Source organism: Coregonus lavaretus (assembly GCF_964263955.1).
Source record: "Coregonus lavaretus genome assembly, chromosome: 26".
Classification (NCBI taxonomy): Eukaryota; Metazoa; Chordata; class Actinopteri; order Salmoniformes; family Salmonidae; genus Coregonus; species Coregonus lavaretus.
The window spans coordinates 40,115,453-40,142,948 of record NC_140013.1 but is presented as its reverse complement, the minus strand read 5'-3'; the positions used below and the strand labels follow the sequence as shown (position 1 = coordinate 40,142,948).

Below are 27,496 nucleotides of genomic sequence, written 5' to 3'. Positions count from 1 at the left end.
ATTACCTGGACTAACCTGTACCCCTGCACATTGACTCGGTACCGGTACCCCCTGCATATAGCCTCGTTATTGTTATTTTATTGTGTTACTTTTTATTTATTTTAAATTTGGTTTTACTTTATTTAGTAAATATTTTCTTAACTCTTTCTTGAACTTGTCACGATCGTCAGGGAGAGACCAAGGCGCAGCGTTGAAAGCAAACATATTTATTATATGAATGATCACACGATCAAAACAACAAAACGAAATGTGACGTCCCTGGTTACATAAACAAACCAACACGGAACAAGAAACCACAAACACAAAGTGAAAGACAGACAGTTAAATATGGCTCCCAATCAGAGACAACCAGCTGACACTCGTTGCCTCTGATTGGGAGTCACTCAGGCCAATATAGAAATACAAACTAGACCCACAACCTACAACACAAAACATAGAAACTAACACCCTGGCTCAACATACGAGAGTCCCCCGAGCCAGGGCGTGACAGTACCCCCCCCCTAAAGGCGCGGACTCCGACCGCGCCAACTAAGTACCACAGGGGAGGGACCGGGTGGGCACTCCGCCTAGGCGGCGGATCTGGCTCCGGGCATGATCCCCACTCCTTCTCTAACCCCCCAAAGTACCCCTGGTCCGGTCTGGCCCTGCTGACCAGAGCTGAACTGAACACTGGTGGAGCGGATTGCTCTAGCTCCGGCGTGACGCAGCACCTGACCGGTGCCGGACCCGCCACCGGTGGAACAGGCACGGGCCGTGCCGGACTGACGACGCACACCACTGGCTTGGTGTGGGGAGCAGGAACGGGCCGTGCCGGGCTGACGACGCGCACCACTGACTTGGTGCGGGGAGCAGGAACGGGCCGGACAGGGCTGACGAAACGCACCACAGACTTGGTGCGGGGAGCAGGAATGGGCCGGACTGGGCTGGCGACGCGCACCACAGACTTGGTGCGGAGAGCAGGAACGGGCCGGACAGGGCTGACGAAACGCACCACTGACTTGGTGCGGGGAGCAGGAATGGGCCGGGCCGAGCTGGCGATGCGCACCGTAGACTTGGTGCGAGTGGCAGGAACAGGCCGGACCGTACTGGGAACACACACCACTGACCCTACGTGGGGATCAGGAACAGGCCGGACCGGACTGGCAACACACGCCAGTACCTCTCGCCGTGCCTCTACATCTTCCACCCCCTCTTCGACCAGTGGCCCCCGTAACCTGGCGGCCTCCTCTGCCAATCCGCTGGGCCGCTCTGCCGCGGTCTCCTGCTGGCCCGTCGTCCACGGCGTTAGCCCCCCCCTAAAAAATTTCTGGGCGTCTCCCCTACCCGTGGACCAGGTCTCCATGTCCCTCGCCAGCCTTTCGCCCTTCTGCCATAATGTCAAGCCCTTCTCTTCCTCACTCGGCTTGACCCAGTCGAGGAGGCGAAGGAGATCTGTTAGGGATCTCCCTGGCGATGGCTCCTGGACACGCTGCTTGGTCACATCTTGGTGGTTTCTTCTGTCACGATCGTCAGGGAGAGACCAAGGCGCAGCGTTGAAAGCAAACATATTTATTATATGAATGATCACACGATCAAAACAACAAAACGAAATGTGACGTCCCTGGTTACATAAACAAACCAACACGGAACAAGAAACCACAAACACAAAGTGAAAGACAGACAGTTAAATATGGCTCCCAATCAGAGACAACCAGCTGACACTCGTTGCCTCTGATTGGGAGTCACTCAGGCCAACATAGAAATACAAACTAGACCCACAACCTACAACACAAAACATAGAAACTAACACCCTGGCTCAACATACGAGAGTCCCCCGAGCCAGGGCGTGACAGAACTGCATTGTTGGTTAAGGGCTTGTAAGTAAGCATTTCACGGTAAGGTCTACACCTGTTGTATTCGGTGCATGTGACAAATACAATTTGATTTGATTTGATTTGAGAGCATCTGGTCATCATGGTGATGCCATAGAGTTACTAATTTCTCCAAAGTTCCTCAATGAGCTTGACACCTTGATAAGCTCATTTCCTGACGACGGCTCAACGCTCTTTGTACTTGGCGACTTCAACCTACAGACGTCTGCCTTAGATTCATTTCTTTCCAACTCTCTCTTTCCCCTCCTTGCCTCTTTTGACCTCATCCTTTCCCAGTCCCCTCCCACTCACAAGGCAGGCAATATGCTTGACCTCATCTTTACTAGAGGCTGTTCGCCTACTAATCTCACTGCAACCCCCCTCCAGGTCTCTGATCACTACTTTGTTTCCTTTTCTGTCTCCCTTTCCTCCAACCCTAGCCACTCAGCCCGTACCCAGATGGTCATGTGCCACCGCAATCTTCGCTCTCTCTCTCCCACTACTCTTTTCTCTTCTATCATCTCGCCCTGCTAAATCCTTCTCCCTCCTGTCTCCTGATTCTGCCTCTTCAATCCTACTCTCCTCCCTTTCCGCAGCCTATGACTTGCACTGTCCCCTTTCCTCCCGGCCGGCTCGGCCCTCCCCTCCTGCTCCGTGGCTGAGTGACTCATTGCAAGCTAACAGAACAGGGCAGCTGAGTGAAAATGGAGGAAAACTAAACTTCTGGAGGACCTATCATCCTTCCAATCGGTATCCTTGACCTCTTTCTCCCCTCTCTCTCCAGTTAAAATCCTGCTACTGGTGAGGTCTGGCCGCCCGACAACCTGCCCACTAGACCCCATCCCCTCCTCCCTTCTCCGGACCATCTCTGTAGACCTTCTCCCATTCCCCATTTACCTCATCCCTGACCACTGGCGCTGTCCCCTCTGACATCAAAATGGCCCGAGCCGCTCCCCTCCTCAAGAAACCAATACTCAACTGCTCTGACATCAAAAACTACAGTCCGGTATCCCTTCTTTCTTTTCTTTCCAAAACAGTTGAGTGTGCTGTCTCTGACCAACTCTCTCACTATCTGTCTCAGAACGATCTTCTTAACCCTAACCAGTCAGGCTTCAAGACAGGTCACTCAACCAAGACTGCTCTTCTCTGTGTCTACGAACTGCCAAAGCTGACCCTCTCCTCTGTTCTCATCCTCCTAGATATCTCCTCTGTTCTCATCCTCCTAGATCTCTCCTCTGTTCTCATCCTCCTAGATCTATCCTCTGTTCTCATCCTCCTAGATCTATCCTCTGCCTTTGACACCGTGAACCATCAGATCATCCTCTCCACCCTCTCAGGGCTGGGCGTCTCAGGCTCTGCACACTCTTGGATTGCATCCTACCTGGCAGGCCGCTCCTACCAGGTGACGTGGAGAGGATCTGTGTCTGCACCACGTACTCTCACTACTGGTGTCCCCCAGGGCTCGGTTCACCTCTTCTCTCTATACATCAAGTCACTCAGCTCTGTCATGTCCTCACATGGTCTCTCCTATCATTGCTATGCGGATGACACTCAACAACTTTTCTCCTTACCCCCTTTAAACACCCAGGTGGCAACAAGCATCTCTGCGTGCCTGGCAGATCTCTCAGCTTGGATGTCGGCCCACCACCTCAAGCTCAACCTCGACAAGACAGAGCTGCTCTTCCTCCTGGGTAAGGCCTGCCCACTCAAAGACCTCTCCATCACGGTTGACAACTCCATGGTATCCCCCCCCTAGAGTGCAAAAAACCTTGGCATGACCCTGGACAATACCCTGTCATTCTCTGCAAACATCAAAGCAGTGACTCGCTCCTGCAGGTTCATGCTCTACAAAAGCGGTTCCCAAACTTTTTCAATCACGTCTCCCTTCCAACATTCGGGACTGTTTTTTTTTTTTTTTTTTTTTTTTTTTTTTTAGGGGGGATGGATCAGCTTAATATTGCAGATAGATTGCATCTTCTATCAATGTAATTGTCTGCATCACTTCCAATCCCCCATGTTTTATTTTATTTTTTATATATATATTCCCCTTTATTACTTTTCAACCCCACCATCCTTTCCCTACTTGGAGTAAATTAGTGAACAACAACGCCCAGGCCTCTACTTCCGGTCTATACTTACTATCTACACCTTATGGACAGAGTTAATTTTACAATAATTCTATATCTATATATATATATATATATATATATATATATAGATATAGAATTATTGTAAAATTAACTCTGTCCATAAGGTGTATATATATATATTTAATATATATATTTATTTATTTTTTTGCTCCTGAACTTCTTCTACTCTCAACCTCTCCGATCATTTTCATGATGTCCATCCGGTTTGCTTCTAAATGCCATATCTTTCTAACTGTGCTCTTTCCCAAAAGCTCCCAACATACAACCTATATACTTATTATGGACACAGTATGCTTACATTATTAGCTATCTTTGTTATTATTTGTTGTTATTTGTTATTAGTCCCATCCTTCAACTCTATTCAATACCTCCCATCTATCTCTTAACACCATCCATATAGGATTTCTATTTGCCATATATATTTCAACCGTACTGTGATGTTTTACAAAAGTTCTGAACCTTTCTATTCTCATTGCTTCTACAGATTGTGAATTAAAAATAAACATTTTTGCTAAAAGTATTATTATATTATTGATTGATTGACTATGACTTTTCAGATCACCCAGTAATGCTATCTGCAAGGTTAGTTCCAGGTAAATATTGCAATCCTTTAGCCATTCCTGGACCTGTGTCCAAAAACAAGCTACAAATGGACAGAACCAAAACAAATGATCTAATGATTCTATCTCTTCACAGCAAAATCTGCAGAGCTGGGAAGATTGTATCCCCCATATAAATAACATTCTATTGGTAGCAAGAATTTTATATAATAATTTAAATTGAAAGATTCTAATTTTTGAATCCGGTGTCGTTTTGCGTGTCAGTTCATAAACACTATGCCATGGGATCGGTACGTCAAAGATCTCTTCCCAACTATTTTGCAATCTATATGGGACGGCTGTCAATCCTTTGGTCCTTAAGTGAAACTGATATACTTTTTTATTTATCACAGTTTTCCTTAACCAATTATGTTCTTTAATGCAAGGCCGACAGACAAGTTCCTTACTTTCTCCCCCTTCAACTTTCCTCTTCCACTTTTGCGGTAAGGCTGCAATTATTTGGTTGTAATTTTGGGTAGAGCAGACATTTCCATATGTTTTTGTTAGCTGCATGTGCGACATAACTCCACCAGTCCTACCGATGATATCATTTACGAAGATTATACCTTTTTTAAACATTCTGTCAAAATGTTTTTTTGTCAATTAGTATATTTGAATTTAACCACAATATTTGTTGCATTATTTGTTCTGTCGTTTCTGGAGGATTAAATTGAAATTGCAACCAACTTTCTATGGCTTGTTTTAGAAATAGTGACATTTGGGAGATTATTTCCTTTTCAAATAACTGAAAGTGAGAGGTTGTAATATGAATAAAGGGAAAAAGGCCTTTCTTGAACAGTGGGTGAGACAATCTTACTAATTTGCTTGAGAACCAGTTCGGATTTAAGTATAACTTTTGGATGACTGAAGATTTTAGTGATAGGTCTAATGCTTTAATATTTAATAATTTCTGTCCTCCGAATTCATATTCATTATATAAATATGCTCTTTTAATTTTGTCTGGCTTGCCGTTCCAAATAAAATTGAATATTTTTTTCTCATATAATTTAAAAAACTGTTTGCTAGGCGTAGGCAAGACCATAAGCAAATAGGTAAACTGGGATAATACTAAAGAGTTAATCAGATTTTTCCACAAATTGACAGGTATTTTCCTTTCCATGGTAGTAAGATCTTATCTATTTTTGCTAACTTTCTATTAAAATTTATTGAAGTGAGATCATTTATTTCCTTTGGGATATGTATTCCGAGTATATCTACATCACCATCAGACCATTTTATTGGTAAACTACATGGTAATGTAAAAATTGTATTTTTTAGTGATCCAATACGTAATATAGTACATTTGTCATAATTTGGTTTTAATCCAGAGAGGTTAGAAAATGTATCTAGATCCTCTATGAGGCTGTGGAGGGATTCTAGTTGTGGATCTAAAAGAAAACATGAATCATCTGCGTACAATGACACCTTTGTTTTTAAGCCCTGTATTTCTAATCCTCTGATATTATTATTGGATCTGATTTTAATAGCTAACATCTCGATGGCCACAATAAATAGATATGCCGATAGTGGACAACCTTGTTTCACTCCTCTTGACAGTTTAAAACTTTCTGAGAAATAGCCATTATTTACTATTTTACACCTAGGGTTACTATACATGATTTTGACCCATTTTATAAGAGATTCTTCAAAATTGAAATGCTCCAGGCATTTATATATAAATTCCAGTCGAACTTTATCAAATGCCTTTTCGAAGTCTGCTATGAATAGCAGGCCTGGTTTCCCATATTTTCCATAGTGTTCTATTGTTTCCAATACTTGCCTTATATTATCTCCAATGTATCTTCCATGTAAAAAACCTGTCTGATTAGAATGAATAATATCCGACAATACCTTTTTAATTCTATGCGCTATACATTTTGCTAGGATTTTTGCATCACAACACTGAAGTGTAAGTGGCCTCCAATTTTGTAAATGGACTGGATCTTTATATTTTCCACTTGTATCCTGTTTCAGTAATAATGAGATCAGACCTTCTTCTTGAGTGTCAGATAATCTACCATTTACATAGGAGTGGTTAAAACATGCTAATAATGGTCCTCTTAGTATATCAAAAAAGGTTTGGTATACCTCGATTGGTATGCCATCCAACCCTGGAGTTTTCCCGGACTTAAAGTCTTTAATTGCATCCAAAAGTTCCTCCTCTGTAATTTCACCTTCACATGAGTCTTTCTGTGTGGCTGTTAATTTGACATTATCAATAGAAAAAAAATCTCTACAATTAGCTTCAGTTAGAGGAGATGGAGGCGACTGAAAAGAAAACATATGCTTAAAGTACTTTGTTTCTTCCTTCAAAATATCATTAGGTGAATTATGGGTGACTCCGTCAATTGTAACCAGTTTCATTAAGTTCTTTTTGGTAGCATTCCTATGTTGAAGATTAAAAAAGAATTTTGTGCATTTTTCCCCATATTCCATCCAGTTTGCTTTATTTTTATAATATATTACACTTGATCTTTCTTGAATAAGTTTTTCCATTTCTTTTTGTTTTTCCTCTAATTTATTCTGAGCCTCTATGTTACAGTTTTTATTGCCATCTATCTGTTCTGTTAGACTTTCTATTTCCTTTCTTAGTATAAACTCTTTTGACCTAAATTGCTTTTGTTTTCGAGATGAGTACTGAATTGCATGGCCTCTAAAGGCACATTTAAAGGGACTGTTGTTGCCTGAGAATCATTGTGTGTTTATAAAGAGAGTTCTCATAAAGTCTTCTGGTCTTCCAGTGTTTTCTATATAATTTACTTTGGTTGTGAGCTGAGTTCAGTTCTACAAGAGAGACAGACCTCCCTTCCTCTCTCTCCCTCTCTCCTCTGGGCACTACCTGCCTTTCCAAAAGTAGAGAGAGTTATTCATCATTTTAATTCCACAACAGCAGCACATTTACACATAACAAGCTAATAAACTGCAAAACTCTCCAAACTTCACAGCCAGAAAGGCCTCCCGAGTGGCGCAGCGGTCTAAGGCGTCACTACAGCTTGGGGTTCGATCCGGGAGTCCCATAGGGCGGTGCACAATTGGCCCAGCGTCGTCCGGGTTAGGGGAGGGTTTGGCCGGGGGGGCTTTACTTGGCTCATCGCGCTCTAGCGACTCCATGTGGCTGACTTCGGTCGTCAGTTGAACTGTGTTTTCTCCGACACATTGGTGCGGCTGGCTTCCGGGTTAAGCAAGTGGGTGTTAAGAAGTGCGGTTTGGCGGGTCAAGTTTCGGAGGACGCATGACTCGACCTTCGCCTCTCCCGAGCCCGTTGGGGAGTTGCAGCGATGAGACAAGATTGTAATCACAAAATTGGGGAGGTAAACAAAGAAAGGCCTTGTATTTAGGATGTGTTGAAAACATTGTTTGAGGCTAATCTTTATTAGGATTTACCCCTTAAATGTAACATGTTAATAGATTAGTAGAAAAAATGAAAACCAATATCATGCACTGATCAGAACAGCTTTATAAGCCTTTAATCTTAACAGCAATATGTCCCCCATATCAACTAATTTCCTGATGTGAAGGAATATACTCCTTCAGAGAAGACCAGTGTAAAGTACATGCTCAGGTTAAAGGACTTAGAGAATGACTGCTAACCGTGAGATGAGATATCTAGTTCAATGAGACTAATAACTGATGGATATAAAAACAAGAAATTGTGCTTTACTGAGGTGATGGGGGTGTTTGATGAACTTCCAGCACTGTGTTACTGTGTTGTGCAAATGGTTAGAGTAATTATGTATGCCACAAATTGTTACTATGTACGGAACTGGTTTAAACTGGTTGGCTAAGGTATCTAAGTCATTCACACATCCACTGAGACGGAGGACATTTAAATAACTGGAAATTACTGGAGGAGAATAAGACTTGCAACAAAACCCTCAGAGGAAATCTAGAACAGCCAAAGCAAACTACAGCTGCTAACAGTAAATTAACGATGGTGAGACCAGAAAATTATTTAAAACAAACAGGGAAATTAGATTGTAATGATGGATCAGGTGACAAGGATTTTTTTTTCTATTTCAATAATTGCGTGTGCAACTTTACCCTGCATTGACGTACTTTGATCACAGTTCAACTGAGACTGCAGAGATAACGATTACTTCCACTCCTCCGACACTTTGACACACTGATGAGTTATCACTTTCTCCTACCCCGCTAGGAGAGCACAGAGATGGAAACAGGAGTATGGGGAGGAACCCTCTTCACAGAACAGAAAGATAGGGTCAGCAGGTGTCCAGTGCTGACACTCAGCATGGCAGTCATTAAGCCAGAGGTGTCATGGGAATGACATGACATTAGACGACAGGCGTTACTGTAAATCATAACGTAGAGAGACCGGGTGTTCTTCCTTTTGGAAAAGCAGCTCAAGCAGCTCTCTATAATAGAAGTGCCTTTGTGTGTGTGTGTGTGTGTGGGGGGGGGGGGGGGTCAGGGGTTAAGATTTGTTACTGGGCAGGGAGTCAGGGGAGAATGATTTTTTCACATTCAGGGTAACCATAGCAACCTCTGCTTAACTTCAAGGACCGTGAAGTCAATGCCACCAGACACATGGAGTTGACCGCTTAAAATAGAGCAAATAACTGACCAATCAAGTGTCTATCACCATCCTTTCTGCTGTCTGACTCTAGAGAGAAGGCAAGACTAGAGAGTCAACAGAATTCTGACTTAACTGAAGAGTCACATGCCATTCTGTTCTCCTTGATTCAGAGAGACAGCCTTGTGGGTCACACTCCATTCTGTTCTCCTTGATTCAGAGAGACAGCCTTGGGGTCACACTCCATTCAGAACTCCTTGATTCAGAGACACAGCCTTGGGGTCACACTCCATTCTGTTCTCCTTGATCGAGAGACACAGCCTTGGGGTCACACTCCATTCTGTTCTCCTTGATTCAGAGACACAGCCTTGGGGTCCTCTCCATTCTGTTCTCCTTGATTCAGAGACACATCCTTGGGGTCATGCTTGTTGCCTTCATTAAGACACTGTTGCCATGGAGATGCTGCTTTTCCCCCATTTAGCTCCAGTGTTTCAGAAGGAGAAAGCAAGAGAGGGAAAGAGGAGAGAAAGGGGGGAAGGGAAAGAGAGAGGGGGGTGGGAGCGAGAGGAAGAAAGAGAGAGGAAGAAAGAGAGAGAGAGAGAGAGAGAGAGAGAGAGAGAGAGAGAGAGAGAGAGAGAGAGAGAGAGAAGCCTTATCTAAACCATATCTGAAATTAATAACCCACAGTAAATTCTCTTTTGGATTTCCGCCTTAAAAGGCATCATGTGGAGCCTTCACACACACACACGAGAGTGTCACGTGTGAAGTGTGCAATATAACTGTATCAGTCATTCTTGGCAGTTACTATGATATAGACAGATCATTTAAAATACTAGACAAGACACTGGAAATCTCTAGGAAATTGGACTGAGAACGTGTGTGTATATACAGTTGAAGTCGGAAGTTTACATACACTTAGGTTGGAGTCATTAAAACTAGTTTTTCAACCACTCCACACATTTCTTGTTAACAAACTATAGTTTTGGCAAGTCAGTTAGGACATCTACTTTATGCATGACAAAAGTCATTTTTCCAACAATTGTTTACAGACAGATTGTTTCACTTATAATTCACTGTATCACAATTCCAGTGGGTCAGAAGTTTACATACACTAAGTTGACTGTGCCTTTAAACAGCTTGGAAAATTCCAGACAATGATGTCATGGCTTTAGAAGCTTCTGATAGGCTAATTGACATCATTTGAGTCAACTGGAGGTGTACCTGTGGATGTATTTCAAGGCCTACCTTCAAACTCAGTGCCTCTTTGCTTGACATCATGGGAAAATCAAAAGAAATCAGCCAAGACCTCAGAAAATAAATTGTAGACCTCCACAAGTCTGGTTCATCCTTGGGAGCAATTTCCAAACGCCTGAAGGTACCACGTTCATCTGTACAAACAATAGTACGCAAGTATAAACACCATGGGACCACGCAGCCATCATACCGCTCAGGAAGGAGACGCGTTCTGTCTCCTGGAGATGAACGTACTTTGGTGCAAAAAATGAAAATCAATCACAGAACAAAAGCAAAGGACCTTGTGAAGATGCTGGAGGAAACAGGTACAAAATTATCTACAGTAAAACGAGTCCTATATCGACATAACCTGAAAGGCCGCTCAGCAAAGAAGAAGCCACTGCTCCAAAACCGCCATAAAAAAGACTACTAAAAAAGACTACGGTTTGCAACTGCACATGAGGACAAAGATCGTACTTTTTGGAGAAATCTCCTCTGGTCTGATGAAACAAAAATATAACTGTTTGGCCATAATGACCATCGTTATGTTCGGAGGAAAAAGGGGGACGCTTGCAAGCAAGAAGAACACCATCCCAACCGTGAAGCACGGGGGTGGCAGCATCATGCTGTGGGGGTGCTTTGCTGCAGGAGGGACTGGTGCACTTCACAAAATAGATGGCATCATGAGGAAGGAAAATGATGTGGATATATTGAAGCAACATCTCAAGACATCATCAGTCAGGAAGTTAAAGCTTGGTCGCAAATGAGTCTTCCTGCTGCCTCTGGAAGCAACGTCAGCACAAGAACTGTTCGTCGGGAGTTTCATGAAATGGGTTTCCAAGGCCGAGCAGCCGCACACAACCCTAAGATCACCATCCACAATGCCAAGCGACGGCTGGAGTGGTGAAAAGCTCGCCGCCATTGGACAGCAGAGGAAACACGTTCTCTGGAATTATGAATCACGCTTCACCATCTGGCAGTCCGACGGACTAATCTGGGTTTGGCAGATGCCAGGAGAACGCTAACTGCCCCAATGCATAGTGCCAACTGTAAAGTTTGGTGGGGAGGAATAATGGTCTGGGGCTGTTTTTCATGGTTCTGGCTAGGCCCCTTAGTTCCAGTGAAGGGAAATCGTAACGCTACAGCATACAATGACATTCTAGACGATTCTGTGCTTCCAACTTTGTGGCAACAGTTTGGGGAAGGCCCTTTCCTGTTTCAGCATGACAAAGCCCCTGTGCACAAAGCGAGGTCCATACAGAAATGGTTTATCGAGATCGGTGTGGAAGAAGTTGACGGGCCTGCGCAGAGCCCTGACCTCAACTCCATTGAACACCTTTGGGATGAATTGGAACGCCGACTGCGAGCCAGGCCTAATCGCCCAACATCAGTGCCCGACCTCACTAATACTCTTGTGGCTGAATGGAAGCAAGTCCCCGCAGCAATGTTCCAACATCTAGTGGAAATCCATGGGGCACTCTGTTCACAACGTTGACATCAGCAAACCGCTCGCTCACACAACGCCATATACGCTGTCTGCCATTTTCCCGGTACAGTTGAAACACACTTCTCCAGCGTGCCAGTGGCCATCGAAGATGAGCATTTGCCCACTGAAGCCGGTTACGACGCCGAACTGCAGTCAGGTCAAGACTGTCTGGGTGGCTGGTCTCAGACGACCTCGCAGGTGAAGAAGCCGGATGTGGAGGTCCTGGGCTGGCGTGGTTAAATGCGGGGGAGGACTAGGCTATAAACTCTTCTCGTTGTTGGTTTGTAAGAGTAATAATACGCTATGATTATTTATCTCTGCCTGTGTGTGAGGTGGGGTAAACAGGAGGAGAAACCAAGGAAGCTAGAGTTAGGGTTGAACCAGGATGTGGACATGAAAGCTAGAGTTAGGGTTGAACCAGGATGTGGACATGAAAGCTAGAGTTAGGGTTCTGGCTGAGGAATTACCCTGGGTTCTCCTCCTCCTGTTTACCCCACCTCACACACAGGCAGAGATAAATAATCATAGCGTATTATGACTCTTACAAACCAACAACGAGAAGAGTTTATAGCCTAATCCTCTCCCAACACAGCCCTAACGCAGAGGCCCAATCCAAAACCGACCCCTAAGCACTTGTGGAGACCCGAGAGCATTTGACAAATGTAAGCAATATGGTAATACATTTATGGTAATACATTAGCTCCACTTTGCCCTCTAATAGACTACATGGAAGGTTCAACATGTTGCTTATACCAATCAAATCCTCTCAGATCTTTAGGGCGTAGGGTTCAGAGGTCGATTTGAGCTTGGGCCTGAGAGGCCCATACATCAAATCAAAATCAAATGTTATTTGTTACACGCGCCGAATACAACAGGTGTAAACTTTACTGTGAAATGCTTACTTACGAGCCCTTTCCCAAACATATACAAGGAGTACCGGTACCGAGTCAATGTGCAGGGGTACGAGGTAGTTGAGGTAATATAAACATGTAGGTAGGGGTAAAAGTGACTATGCAATAGATAATAAACAGAGTATCAGCAGCGTATGTGATGAGTGTGAAAGTGTGTCTGTGTGAGTGTGTGTAACATGAATATGCATGTGTGTGTATGTGTTTTGTGTGTGTGAGCGTATGTAATGTGTTTGTGTTGGAGTGTCAGTGTAGTATGTGTGATTGGGTTGGTAGAGTCCAGTGAGTGTGCATAGAGCCGGTGCAAGAATGTCAGTGAACAAAAAAAATAAAGGGTGTCAATGCAAATAGTCTGGGTAGCCATTTGATTAACTGTTCAGCAGTCTTATGGCTTGGGGGTAGAAGCTGTTCAGGAACCTTTTGGACCTAGACTTGGCGCTCCGGTACCGCTTGCCGTGTGGTAGCAGAGAGAACAGTCTATGACTTGGGTGGCTGGAATCTTTGACAATTTGTAGGGCCTTCCTCTGACACCGCCTGGTATAGAGCTCCTGGATGGCAGGAAGCTTGGTCCCAGTGATGTACTGGGCCGTACGCACTACCCTCTGTAATGCCTTGCGGTCAGATACCAAGCAGTTGCCATACCAAGCGGTGATGCAACCAGTCAGGATGCTCTCTATGGTGCAGCTGTATAACTTTTTGAGGATCTGAGGGCCCTTGCCAAATCTTTTCAGCCTCCTGAGGGGCCGCTTCCTCCAGTGACAGTTCAAATCACACCCAAACCCAAGTAGCACAACTACACCCTTGCCTCCATTGCCACAGCACAACAGACCGGACATCAATTAATGTATCACTCAGTCAATGTGTTTCCCAATGAGCTTGTGCTCCTACGGATAGTCTATCTCTGCCGGGGTGAGCTGGGACTGGGAGGCAGCTAGCTAGGAGGCAGCTGGGTCAGTCACTCATTAGCCCTGGGTTTTACAGGGCCCAGCTGGGATTGATTCAGCATTTAGGGAAAATAGGAATGACTTCCGCTGCCATGACACCATCTTAACTCTGTCATTATGAGGGAGAGAATGAGAGACATGAGAGAGAGAAGATGAGAGAGAGAAGATGAGAAGGGAAGAATAGCCCGAGAACAGCTCTGGCTATGAGTCATGATGTAGTCTGTACAAGATGTAATCATACCAGCTGTAGTTTGAAAGTTACATATCTTGAAAACTTGATTGCTGACATGCAAAACATTTTTGGGACATGTGGTCCTCTGTAGCTCAGCTGGTAGAGCACGGAGCTTGTAACGCCAAGGTAGTGGGTTCGATCCCCGGGACCACCCATACACAAAAAAAAATGTATGCACGCATGACTGTAGGTCGCTTTGGATAAAAGCGTCTGCTAAATGGCATATTATTATTTATATTATTATATCAACAATGAACTAATGAAACAAATACCAAAAGATGGGTGGAGTTTTCCATTAATTCCAGCATTCGCTTCCAGCATTTTAATCAATTTCTTCATTTCCTGCAAAAATGTGTTATAATTTACTCACTGTGTCATGTTTCTTTTGTCTTAGTATGCCTCTATAAAAACCTCTTTGACTGTGCATTTTCGGCAGTTCTTACTTTCGCCACTAGAGGGCAATCGGCCGATTTCTAGGCTTCTGTAATCCCGAAGTTGTTGACTGTTTTTGTGCTAGCTAGTTAGCAGCCAATGGCTAGCAGTTCTCAGCTGTTAGCAGCCAATGGCTAGCAGTTTCTTACTGGTGATAAAAACGGATGATTGACATTTACTGTCTTTACTGGATTATTTAATGTAACAAATCAAACATTAAACCTCGTTAACAATTCATGGTAATTCATGGTAACCACGTGAACAATTCATTTAGACTCAGTGTTTATTTGAAACAGGTGTTTATTTGCTGAAATGCCCGGCTATTAAAAAGGGACTGGAGGCTATTAGAGACTTTGCATTTAATTGAAGTTTTATTGTAAATGAAATCAATTAGAGAATCGTCAGATTAACTGATAACTAAAATACAGTGCCTTCACAAGTATTCACACCCCTTTGACTTCTTCCACATTTTATTGTTTTACAGCCTGAATTTAACATGGATTAAATTGAGATTTTGTGTCTCTGGCCTACACACAATACCCTATAATGTCAAAGTGGAATTATGTTTTTAGACATTTTTACAAATTAATAACACATTAAAAGCTTAAATGTTTTGAATCAATAAGTTTACAACCCCTTTTTTTTTTTTTTTTACAGCAATCCTAAATAAATTCAGGAGTAAAAAGGTGATAAATAAGTCACATAATATAGTGGCAAGAAAAAGTATGTGAACCATTTGTAATTACCTGGATTTCTGCATAAATTGGTCATACAATTTGATCTGATCTTCATCTAAGTCACAACAATAGACATACAGTCTGCTTAAACTAATAACACACAAACAATTATACGTTTTCATGTCTGTGTTGAACACACCGTGTAAACATTCACAGTGTAGGGTGGAAAAAGTATGTGAACCATTTGTAATAACCTGGATTTCTGCATAAATTGGTCATACAATTTGATCTGATCTTCATCCAAGTCACAACAACAGACAAGCACAGTCTGCTTAAACTAATAACACACAAACAATTATACGTTTTCATGTCTGTGTTGAACACACCGTGTAAACATTCACAGTGTAGGGTGGAAAAAGTATGTGAAACCTTGGGATTTAATAACTGGTTGACCCTCCTTTGGCAGCAATCACCTCAACCAAACGTTTTCTGTAGTTGCGGATCAGACCGGCACAATGGTCAGGAGGAATTTTGGACCATTCCTTTTTTACAAAACTGTTTCAGTTCAGCAATATTCTTTGGATGTCTGGTGTGAACCGCTCTCTCGAGGTCACATGACAGCATCTGAATCGGGTTGAGGTCAGGAGTCTGACTGGGGCCACTCCAGAAGGCGTATTTCCTTCTGTTGAAGCCATTCGGTTGTTGATTTAGTTCTGTGTTTTGGGTCGTTGTCCTGTTGCATCACCCAACTTCTGTTGAGCTTCAGTTGGCGGACAGATAGCCTTACATTCTCCTGCAAAATGTCTTGATAAACTCAACTTTAGTTTCATCTGTCCACAGAATATTTTGCCAGTAGCGCTGTGGAACATCCAGGTGCTCTTTTGCGAACTTCAGACGTGCAGCAATGGGTTTTTTTTTTCGACAGCAGTGGCTTCCTCCGTGGTGTCCTCCCATGAACACCATTCTTGTTTAGTGTTTTACGTATCGTAGACTCGTCAACAGAGATGTTAGCATGTTTCAGAGACTTCTGTAAGTCTTTAGCTGACACTCTAGGATTCTTATTAACCTCATTGAGCGTTCTGCGCTGTGCTCTTGCAGTCATCTTGGCAGGACGGCCACTCCTAGGGAGAGTAGCAACAGTGCTGACCTTTCTCCATTTATAGACAATTTGTCTTACCGTTGACCGATGAACATCAAGGCTTCTAGATATACTTTTGTAACCCTTTTCAGCTTTATGCAAGTCAACAATTGTTAATCTTAAGTATTCTGAGATCTCTTTTGTTCGAGGCATGGTTCACATCAGGCAATGCTTCTTGTGAATAGCGAACTAAAATTATGTGAGTGTTTTTTATAGGGCAGGGCAGCTCTAACCAACATCTTCAATCTTGTCTCATTGATTGGACTCCAGGTTAGCTGACTCCTGACTCCAATTAGCTTTTGGAAAAGTCATTAGCCTAGGGGTTCACATATTTTTTCCAACCTACACTGTGAATGTTTAAATGATGTATTCAATATAGACAAGAAAAATACAATAATTTGTGTGTTAATAGTTTAAGCACACTGTGTTTGTCTATTGTATTACCAATTTATGCAGATATCCAGGTAATTCCAAAGGGTTCACATACTTTTTTCTTGCCACTGTAAGTACCCCACACATACAATTATCTGTAAGGTCCCTCAGTCAAGCAGTGAATTTAAAACACAGATTCAACCACAAAGACCAGGGAGGTTTTCCAATACCTCGCCAAGAAGGGCACCTATTGGTAGATGGGTAAAAAAAAAAAGCAGACATTGAATATCCCTTTGAGCATGGTGAAGTTATTAATTACACTTTGGATGGTGTATCAATACACCCAGTCACAACAAAGACACAGGCGTCATTCCTAACTCAGTTGCCGGAGAAGAAGGAAACCGCTCCGGGATTTCACCATGTTGCCAATGGTTACTTTAAAACAGCTACAGAGTTTAATGGCTGTGATAAGAGAAAACTGAGGATGGATCAACAACATTGTAGTTACTCCACAATACTAACCTAAATGACAAGAGTGAAAAGAAGGAAGCCTGTACAGAATAAAAAATATTCCAAAACATGCATCTTGTTTGCAATAAGGCACTAAAGTAAAACTGCAAAAAAATGTGGCAAATAAATTAACTTTATGTCCTGAATACAAAGCTTTATGTTTGGGGCAAATCCAACACAACACTTCACTGAGTAATCATGGTGGTGGCTGCTTCATGTTATGGGTATGCTTGTCATCGGCAAGGACTAGGGAGTGTTTTTAGGATAAAAATAAACAGAATAGAGGTAAGCACTGGCAAGATCCTAGAGGAAAAACTGGTTGTCTGCTTTTCAACAGACACCGGGAGACAAATTCAACTTTCAGCAGGGCAATAACCTAAAACACAAGGCCAAATCTACACTGGAGTTGCTTACCAAGACGACATTGAATGTTCCTGAGTGGCATAGTTACAGTTCTGACATAAATTGGCTTGAAAATCTATGGCAAGACTTGAAAATGGCTGTCTAGCAATGATCAACAACCAACTTGACAAAGCTTGAAGAATATCTTAAAGAATAATGTGTAAATACTGTGCATTCCAGGTGTGCAAAGCGTTTAGAGATTTACCCAGAAAGACTCACAGCCGTAATCCCTGCCAACGGTGATTCTAACATGTATTGACTCAGGGGTTTGAATACTTATGGAAATTAGATATTTCTGTATTTATTTTTCAATAAATTTGCAACATTTTCTAAAAAAAAGTTTTCACTTTGTCATTATGGTGTATTGTGTGTAGATGTGTGAGAAAAACATATATTTAATCAATTTTGAATTCAGGCTGTAACACAACAAAATGTGGAATACATCAAGGGGTATGAATACTTTCTGAAGGCACTGTATATATATATTCCTATTAACCAATCAAGAGCCTTTGGTAAGTCAAAATCAAATAAAATTGTATTTGTCACATGCGCCGAATACAACTGGTGTAGACTTTACCGTGAAATGCTTGCTTACGAGCCATACCCAATGATGCAGAGTTTAAAAATAAAATAGTAACACAAGAGGAATAAAATAAAATACAAAAGAATGGAGCTATATACAGGGAATACCAGTACCTGATCAGTGTGCAGAGGTATGAGGTATTTGACATATCTATGTGCATGAAGGCAGGGTAAAGTGACTAGGCATCAGGATAGATAATAATAAGGTATTTGAGGTAGATATGTACATGAAGGCAGGGTAAAGTGACTAGGCATCAGGATAGATAATAATAAGGTATTTGAGGTAGATATGTACATGAAGGCAGGGTAAAGTGACTAGGCATCAGGATAGATAATAATAAGGTATTTGAGGTAGATATGTACATGAAGGCAGGGTAAAGTGACTAGGCATCAGGATAGATAATAATAAGGTATTTGAGGTAGATATGTACATGAAGGCAGGGTAAAGTGACTAGGCATCAGGATAGATAATAATAAGGTATTTGAGGTAGATATGTACATGAAGGCAGGGTAAAGTGACTAGGCATCAGGATAGATAATAATAAGGTATTTGAGGTAGATATGTACATGAAGGCAGGGTAAAGTGACTAGGCATCAGGATAGATAATAATAAGGTATTTGAGGTAGATATGTACATGAAGGCAGGGTAAAGTGACTAGGCATCAGGATAGATAATAATAAGGTATTTGAGGTAGATATGTACATGAAGGCAGGGTAAAGTGACTAGGCATCAGGATAGATAATAATAAGGTATTTGAGGTAGATATGTACATGAAGGCAGGGTAAAGTGACTAGGCATCAGGATAGATAATAATAAGGTATTTGAGGTAGATATGTACATGAAGGCAGGGTAAAGTGACTAAGCATCAGGATAGATAATAATAAGGTATTTGAGGTAGATATGTACATGAAGGCAGGGTAAAGTTACTAGGCATCAGGATAGATAATAATAAGAGTAAAATAAAGAACAGAGTAGCAGCAGCTAGGGCTCTATCTATATATACATTTTGTCAGCTGGTGATGATCAAGCAAATAACTGTCGGTCTCACGGTAATTGACCGTTAATGAACATAAACACATTTAGCATCTCCTGGCTTCCACGCATAGAGTGGGGGAAAAAAGTATTTAGTCAGCCACCAATTGTGCAAGTTCTTCCACTTAAAAAGATGAGAGAGGCCTGTAATTTTCATCATAGGTACACGTCAACTATGACAGATAAAATGAGAAGAAAAAAAATCCAGAAAATCACATTGTAGGATTTTTAATGAATTTATTTGCAAATTATGGTGGAAAATAAGTATTTGGTCAATAACAAAAGTTTCTCAATACTTTGTTATATACCCTTTGTTGGCAATGACACAGGTCAAATGTTTTCTTTAAGTCTTCACAAGGTTTTCACAGACTGTTGCTGGTATTTTGGGCGGCAGGTAGCTTAGTGGGTAAGAGCGTTGTGCCAGTAACCGAAAGGTCGCTGGTTCTAATCCCCGAGCCGACTAGGTGAAAAATCTGTCGATGTGCCCTTAAGCAAGGCACTTAACCCTAATTGCTCCTGTAAGTCGCTCTGGATAAGAGCGTCTGCTAAATGACTAAAATGTAAAATGTAAAATTTTGGCCCATTCCTCCATGCAGATCTCCTCTAGAGCAGTGATGATTTGGGGCTGTCGCTGGGCAACACGGACTTTCAACTCCCTCCAAAGATTTTCTATGGGGTTGAGATCTGGAGGCTGGCTAAGCCACTCCAGGACCTTGAAATGCTTCTTACGAAGCCACTCCTTCGTAGCCCGGGCGGTGTGTTTGGGATCATTGTCATGCTGAAAGACCCAGCCACGTTTCATCTTCAATGCCCTTGCTGATGGAAGGAGGTTTTCACTCAAAATCTCACGATACATGGCCCCATTCATTCTTTCCTTTACACGGATCAGTCGTCCTGGTCCCTTTGCAGAAAGACAGCCCCAAAGCATGATGTTTCCACCCCCATGCTTCACAGTAGGTATGGTGTTCTTTGGATGCAACTCAGCATTCTTTGTCCTCCAAACACGACGAGTTGAGTTTTTACCAAAAAGTTCTATTTTGGTTTCATCTGACCATATGACATTCTCCCAATCCTCTTCTGGATCATCCAAATGCACTCTAGCAAACTTCAGACGGGCCTGGACATGTACTGGCTTAAGCCGGGGGACACGTCTGGCACTGCAGGATTTGAGTCCCTGGTGGCGTAGTGTGTTACTAATGGTAGGCTTTGTTACTTTGGTCCCAGCTCTCTGCAGGTAATTCACTAGGTCCCCCCGTGTGGTTCTGGGATTTTTGCTCACCGTTCTTGTGATCATTTTGACCCCACGGGTGATTTTCTGGATTTATTTTCCTCAATTTGTCTGTCATAGTTGACGTGTACCTATGATGAAAATTACAGGCCTCTCTCATCTTTTTAAGTGGGAGAACTTGCACAATTGGTGGCTGACTAAATACTTTTTCCCCCCCACTGTAGCCTACAAGCCACTGATGCAGACCTTTGGAACATCTACATTTTAAAAAGTCTAATAAATCCATGTAATATAGCCTACACCTTCACAATAAATCCATTATTTATTTTAGACAGGTCTAAAGAAACATGATATGAAGAAATGTGGTCTATTTCAGAAGAACAGAATAGCATACTCTGAGTTGTCCTTATGTTAGGCCCTGATCTGGCTATGCCATATGGCTGTGGGCTACACTAGTTCATTTAGCAGACAAGATTTGCTTAGAATTCCGTGGCATTATTTTATATTATTTGATACTATGAAGAATACAACTGAACATAGATGAATAAAATAGAAAGGATATTTTCTCCAAATGATTTGAGGGAGTGAGCGCACATGCAGCTATTCTGTGTTTAGCGGTTAACAAAGAAACTGGTACTCCTATATGCTTAATTTAGAGTGATTTATGTAACTTTAGTTGTTCTACAAACGTTGGGCTATATGTTTTTGATTTTTAATACATTCTAAGGCTGCATGATGCGACTAATGATGATTTGAATAAAGTCTCATAAAAGGCATTAGTTCTGCTCTGTTTTTTTTTGTTGCTTTTCATTGATGTAAAATGCCAAATACATTCTTCAGGGTGGAGAAGGAATTTTCGCACGTTGCTGTAGATGCCCCAAATGTTAATCCATGTTTCAGTGCCAACAGCAGAGTCGACATTGCTGACAAAGGCCCGCCGTATTTTTTAAAGAACACTGTTGCTGGCTGTGGTTGCGAGCCACAATAAACTCTGCTTCCACTGGTTCAGTCTTGGTTCGATCCAACAACGTCTTGACCTTGTTCACATCCCAAAAGTTTGGGCTCTCAGGATCCAAGGCATACAGAGCTGACTATTTCCTTCGCTAAATCGTGATGACATTTTCCCCAGCACGGCATCCAAAGTGCTGAAAAACAGCCGTTTGTACTCCCTGTCGTCTCCATCGTCATGTGCTTTCAACTACATACTCTTGCAGAGTTTTACTCACGAGTCTCCGTTGTTTGCTTGGAGCTGGTGTACTCGTACCCTCCTGGCATGCCTTCCAAAGCTTTTCAAATTCAGCATCACGTCGCAGTTTTTCAACACACCCATACATAAATAATAAATAAATAATATACCATTTAGCAGACGCTTTTATCCAAAGCGACTTACAGTCATGTGTGCATACATTTTTACGTATGGGTGGTCCCGGGGATCGAACCCACTACCCTGGCGTTACAAGCGCCATGCTCTACCAATTGAGCTACAGAGGACCACGTACACGTACTGCAGACAAGTTTGACACTGTTATGCAGATCAGTAGCTTCTGACTGCAGTAACTTGTTAGGAGAGTTGAGGAGCCCCAGGATTGTGTGAGTCATGTTCGCAATAAATGTAAAGTTCTGCTCTGTCACTGCTTTCAATAAGCCTGTGGCCTCAAGTCTCACAACTGTGCCATATGCGCCAGTACATTCGATTTCACCGAGCATCTCTGTGGTGTTCAAATGGCTGACACCGTGGCGAGGTGGCCAGTCCATCTCTAATCAAGAAGTACATTTCAGTTTTTCCCCATTGTACTGTGCAGCCACTGTGGGTTTCCTAAAAAAAATGGTACACACATTGAAAAAGTCCTCCATCGCCTCCTCAGATGACATAGCGTGAACCACAACCAAATGCAGACCTTGTACCAGGCGCAACAAAAGGCCTGCTTTCTCCCACTGAAAATGCAGCTCGGGTAAGACAAACCTGTGCTGGCTCCTCATCACCGAGGTGGTCAGGTGGCTGGAGTAAAGCTGGCTCCTCATCACCGAGGTGGTCAGGTGGCTGGGGTAAAGCTGGCTCCTCATCACCGAGGTGGTCAGGTGGCTGGGGTAAAGCTGGCTCCTCATCCCCGAGGTGGTCAGGTGGCTGGGGTAAAGCTGGCTCCTCATCACCGAGGTGGTCAGGTGGCTGGAGTAACGCTGGCTCCTCATCACCGAGGTGGTCAGGTGGCTGGGGTAAAGCTGGCTCCTCATCACCGAGGTGGTCAGGTGGCTGGGGTAAAGCTGGCTCCTCATCACCGAGGTGGTCAGGTGGCTGGGGTAAAGCTGGCTCCTCATCACCGAGGTGGTCAGGTGGCTGGAGTAAAGCTGGCTCCTCATCACCGAGGTGGTCAGGTGGCTGGGGTAAAGCTGGCTCCTCATCACGGAGGTGGTCAGGTGGCTGGAGTAAAGCTGGCTCCTCATCACCGAGGTGGTCAGGTGGCTGGAGTAAAGCTGGCTCCTCATCACCGAGGTGGTCAGGTGCTAGTTGCTGGGGTAACGGAGGTGCAGGTGTTTGTTGTGATGTTACCCTCGTGCTGCTGGTGCTAGGCCCTGACTCTTCTCCATCTTGTTGGTCAGCCGGCGGCGTGGGGGGGATGGCCGGGTATCACATCTGCTGATAGGATCCTCAATCTCGGTGGTCGGAACTAGCAGGCAGCTCGGTGAGCTCGGCATCGGTCTCGACATGGTGGTCCTCTTTGCAGTGCCCAGACTTTTTCGGATATCCATGCTGATCAAAGCTTAGCCAACTAGCTATAATTATTCCGTGTGCCGCTACCTAAACTTAACGAAGCTAGCTGTAGCTGTCCGCAGAAGTGAACAACCTTTTTTCCTCTCCGTGAGAAAAAATAACTGTCAATGACCTTCCTAAAGAAGGTCACGAAGGCGGTACATTATGACATTGCATGGCTAGGTGCCCAATCAGAATGTATTTTGGGATTTAACAACTAAATATTACATTATTACATTTATAAAGTAGAAGGACTTTATCCTATGCAATTGGACGGCATAAACATTCCTCCTGTTCAAGCATTACATCTGCAGGCATCTCGGCAGAGTGATTATTTGATAGATGGCAGACTTTGAGACATGAAGAATCCATGCGATCACGGGGGACATGTAGCTCTCACAAACCTCTAAAAGGATCCTGGGGCATAAATATATCACACATATATTAAATCAGTTGGCACAAAGAGGAGTAGCAAAATACTTCTTCAAAAGAAGATCAGGACATATGCAGAGGCTCTTTCATTCCAACAGCCATCCGACTCTAGATGGTAATAGGAGTGTATATATGTATTGAACTTTTTGTGTGTAATTACGTAGCTTATTGCACTTTTCATATGAATTTGATTGCTTTTTTACAATATTTTGATAATAATTATAAAGACAAACAGAAAAAAAAAGGGATCACCCAAACACAACATAAATAATATATTAGTACAGACATGTCTTCAGAGCTATTAGCAGCATATATGATTACCTAGTAGTTAATAAATATACATATTCGAAGCTAGTGTAACAATCTCATAAACAGCCAGTACAGCAATATTGTGTATCATTCAGTGTTTTTATGTATTATGTCATGACCAAAGAATTTCCCCCCACTGGTGGTATAATACCACTAATCTAATCTAATGTGGTTGGATCACTAATGTCAGTGGGGATGTACAAAGGGGGAGGACGTCGATGCTCGTTTTCATTTTTGGGGGTTATTCCATAAGGGCTTGAATGCTGGACGACACCCTGTCAATTCTATGGTGGTTGTCATCTGTAACACATACCAATAATAACAGACAGACAGACAGACAGACAGACAGACAGACAGACAGACAGACAGACAGACAGACAGACAGACAGACAGACAGACAGACAGACAGACAGACAGACAGACAGACAGACAGACAGACAGACAGAGAGAGACAGAGAGAGAGAGACAGAGAGCGAGAGAGAGAGAGACAGACAGAGCGAGAGAGAGACAGAGAGAGAGAGAGAGAGAGAGAGACAGAGAGAGAGAGAGAGAGACAGAGAGAGAGACAGAGACAGAGAGAGAGAGAGAGAGAGAGAGAGAGAACAGAGAGAGAGAGAGAGAGAGAGAGAGAGAGAGAGACAGAGAGAGAGAGACAGAGACAGAGACAGAGACAGAGACAGAGAGAGAGAGAGAGAGAGAGAGAGAGAGAGAGAGAGAGAGAGAGAGAGAGACAGAGAGAGAGAGAGACAGAGAGAGACAGAGAGAGAGAGAGAGAGAGAGAGACAGAGAGAGACAGAGAGAGAGAGAGAGAGAGAGAGAGGGAGGGAGAGAGAGAGAGGGAGAGAGAGAGAGAGAGAGAGAGAGAGAGAGAGAGAAAGAATAACAACAGAATAACAGATAGATATGTCACACACAACCATAAACACGCACACACAGAGACTGAGAGAGGGTTCAGTGCACGACAGTCTATCTGCTCCCCTCTGGGTTCAGTTGCCTTGGTAGTGACCTTATCATCGGGGACAGCTGCACTGTATGTCTCCTGAGACACTGTAGTGGGTCAGAGGTACAGTGGGGGGAAAAAGTATTTAGTCAGCCACCAATTGTGCAAGTTCTCCCACTTAAAAAGATGAGAGAGGCCTGTAATTTTCATCATAGGTACACGTCAACTATGACAGACAAATTGAGATTTTTTTTCTCCAGAAAATCACATTGTAGGATTTTTTATGAATTTATTTGCAAATTATGGTGGAAAATAAGTATTTGGTCACCTATAAACAAGCAAGATTTCTGGCTCTCACAGACCTGTAACTTCTTCTTTAAGAGGCTCCTCTGTCCTCCACTCGTTATCTGTATTAATGGCACCTGTTTGAACTTGTTATCAGTATAAAAGACACCTGTCCACAACCTCAAACAGTCACACTCCAAACTCCGCTAAGGCCAAGACCAAAGAGCTGTCAAAGGACACCTGAAACAAAATTGTAGACCTGCACCAGGCTGGGAAGACTGAATCTGCAATAGGTAAGCAGCTTGGTTTGAAGAAATCAACTGTGGGAGCAATTATTAGGAAATGGAAGACATACAAGACCACTGATAATCTCCCTCGATCTGGGGCTCCACGCAAGATCTCACCCTGTGGGGTCAAAATGATCACAAGAACGGTGAGCAAAAATCCCAGAACCACACGGGGGGACCTAGTGAATGACCTGCAGAGAGCTGGGACCAAAGTAACAAAGCCTACCATCATTAACACACTACGCCGCCAGGGACTCAAATCCTGCAGTGCCAGACGTGTCCCCCTGCTTAAGCCAGTACATGTCCAGGCCCATCTGAAGTTTGCTAGAGTGCATTTGGATGATCCAGAAGAGGATTGGGAGAATGTCATATGGTCAGATGAAACCAAAATATAACTTTTTGGTAAAAACTCAACTCGTCGTGTTTGGAGGACAAAGAATGCTGAGTTGCATCCAAAGAACACCATACCTACTGTGACGCATGGGGGTGGAAACATCATGCTTTGGGGCTGTTTTTCTGCAAAGGGACCAGGACGACTGATCCGTGTAAAGGAAAGAATGAATGGGGCCATGTATCGTGAGATTTTGAGTGAAAACCTCCTTCCATCAGCAAGGGCATTGAAGATGAAACGTGGCTGGGTCTTTCAGCATGACAATGATCCCAAACACACCGCCCGGGCAACGAAGGAGCGGCTTCGTAAGAAGCATTTCAAGGTCCTGGAGTGGCCTAGCCAGTCTCCAGATCTCAACCCCATAGAAAATCTTTGGAGGGAGTTGAAAGTCCGTGTTGCCCAGCGACAGCCCCAAAACATCACTGCTCTAGAGGAATGGGCCAAAATACCAGCAACAGTGTGTGAAAACCTTGTGAAGACTTACAGAAAACGTTTGACCTGTGTCATTGCCAACAAAGGGTATATAACAAAGTATTGAGAAACTTTTGTTATTGACCAAATACTTATTTTCCACCATAATTTGCAAATAAATTCATTAAAAATCCTACAATGTGATTTTCTGGATTTTTTTTCCTCATTTTGTCTGTCATAGTTGACGTGTACCTATGATGAAAATTACAGGCCTCTCTCATCTTTTTAAGTGGGAGAACTTGCACAATTGGTGGCTGACTAAATACTTTTTTTCCCCACTGTACATGACAGGACAAAACATCAGTACGCTAACGATCACAAAGTCCCCATACCACTATCACTAAGCATCAGAGCCACTCAGACTGCGCACTCTAATTTCTCTCTAGCAATAACACAGAAAATATGACATGCACCATCCTTCTCAGGTATCAGGTCACACCCTGTAACAACCGTCTCCAAATCCACTTGAACCCTGCAACAGATATAATTCACTCACAGGACAATCACTCTATCTAATCTATCAAGAGCTGAGGAGGTAGGTATGAGATCTACAGTGTAGTTGAGCCCTCTTATATAGCAATCATTTTAAAAGGATTATAAACCGGATGGTTCGAGCCCTGAATGCTGAAAGCCAAGTACTTTTTACTGCTCTAATTACGTTGGTAACCAGTTTATATGGCCAATATACCACGGCTAAGGGCTGTCTCTAGGCATTCCAGGTTGCGTCGTGCAAAATAACAGCCCTTGTTGTACATTGGACATGTACCACACCCCCTCGTGCCTTATTGCTAAAATATAGCATATAAATATAATCAATATGCATCTTACCTTTAAATTGTTCCATTGGAAGAAAGGTACCAGAGTTGATGGAATCTTCTTTGGCAGGGTTTTCTTAGACTTATTTCTGGATCGTTGGGGCTGTGGCTGAGGTGAATATTGTCCTCTTTTAAAGGGGATTTTGGCCTCATTAGGTGGTCCGGTACACATGTTTATTTAAAACGATGGTTTTTGCTATTGTTTTGGAAGTCAGTATGGTTGTAAATCGTATATGGACACCTAAGAACAATACATACAGTACGTTACGAATATATTATGTGTTGAACTAAACTAACCCACTCCCCTTAACTAACCCCACCCTCCTTAACTAACCCCACTCTCCTTAACTAACCCCACTCCCCCTAAATAACCCACCTCCCCTTAACTAACCCCACTCCCCCTAAATAACCACACTCCCCTTAACTAACCCCACTCTCCTTAACTAACCCCACTCCCCTTAACTAACCCCACTCTCCTTAACTAACCCCACTCCCCCTAACTAACCCCAC

The 27,496-nt window shown here is 43.0% G+C and overlaps 1 protein-coding gene across 1 annotated transcript in view; it reads right to left on the bottom strand.

The window, feature by feature from the left end:
• Positions 1-27,071, bottom strand: part of LOC311101423 (syntaxin-1B-like) — a 91,770-nt gene extending 64,699 nt beyond the window's left edge. Inside the window, exon 1 of the mRNA XM_084142568.1 lies at positions 27,000-27,071. Coding sequence (XP_083998694.1) covers positions 27,000-27,015 — 16 coding nt within the window. The 5' untranslated portion in view covers positions 27,016-27,071. The remainder of the gene's footprint in view (positions 1-26,999) is intronic.
• Positions 27,072-27,496: the final 425 nt, after the last annotated feature.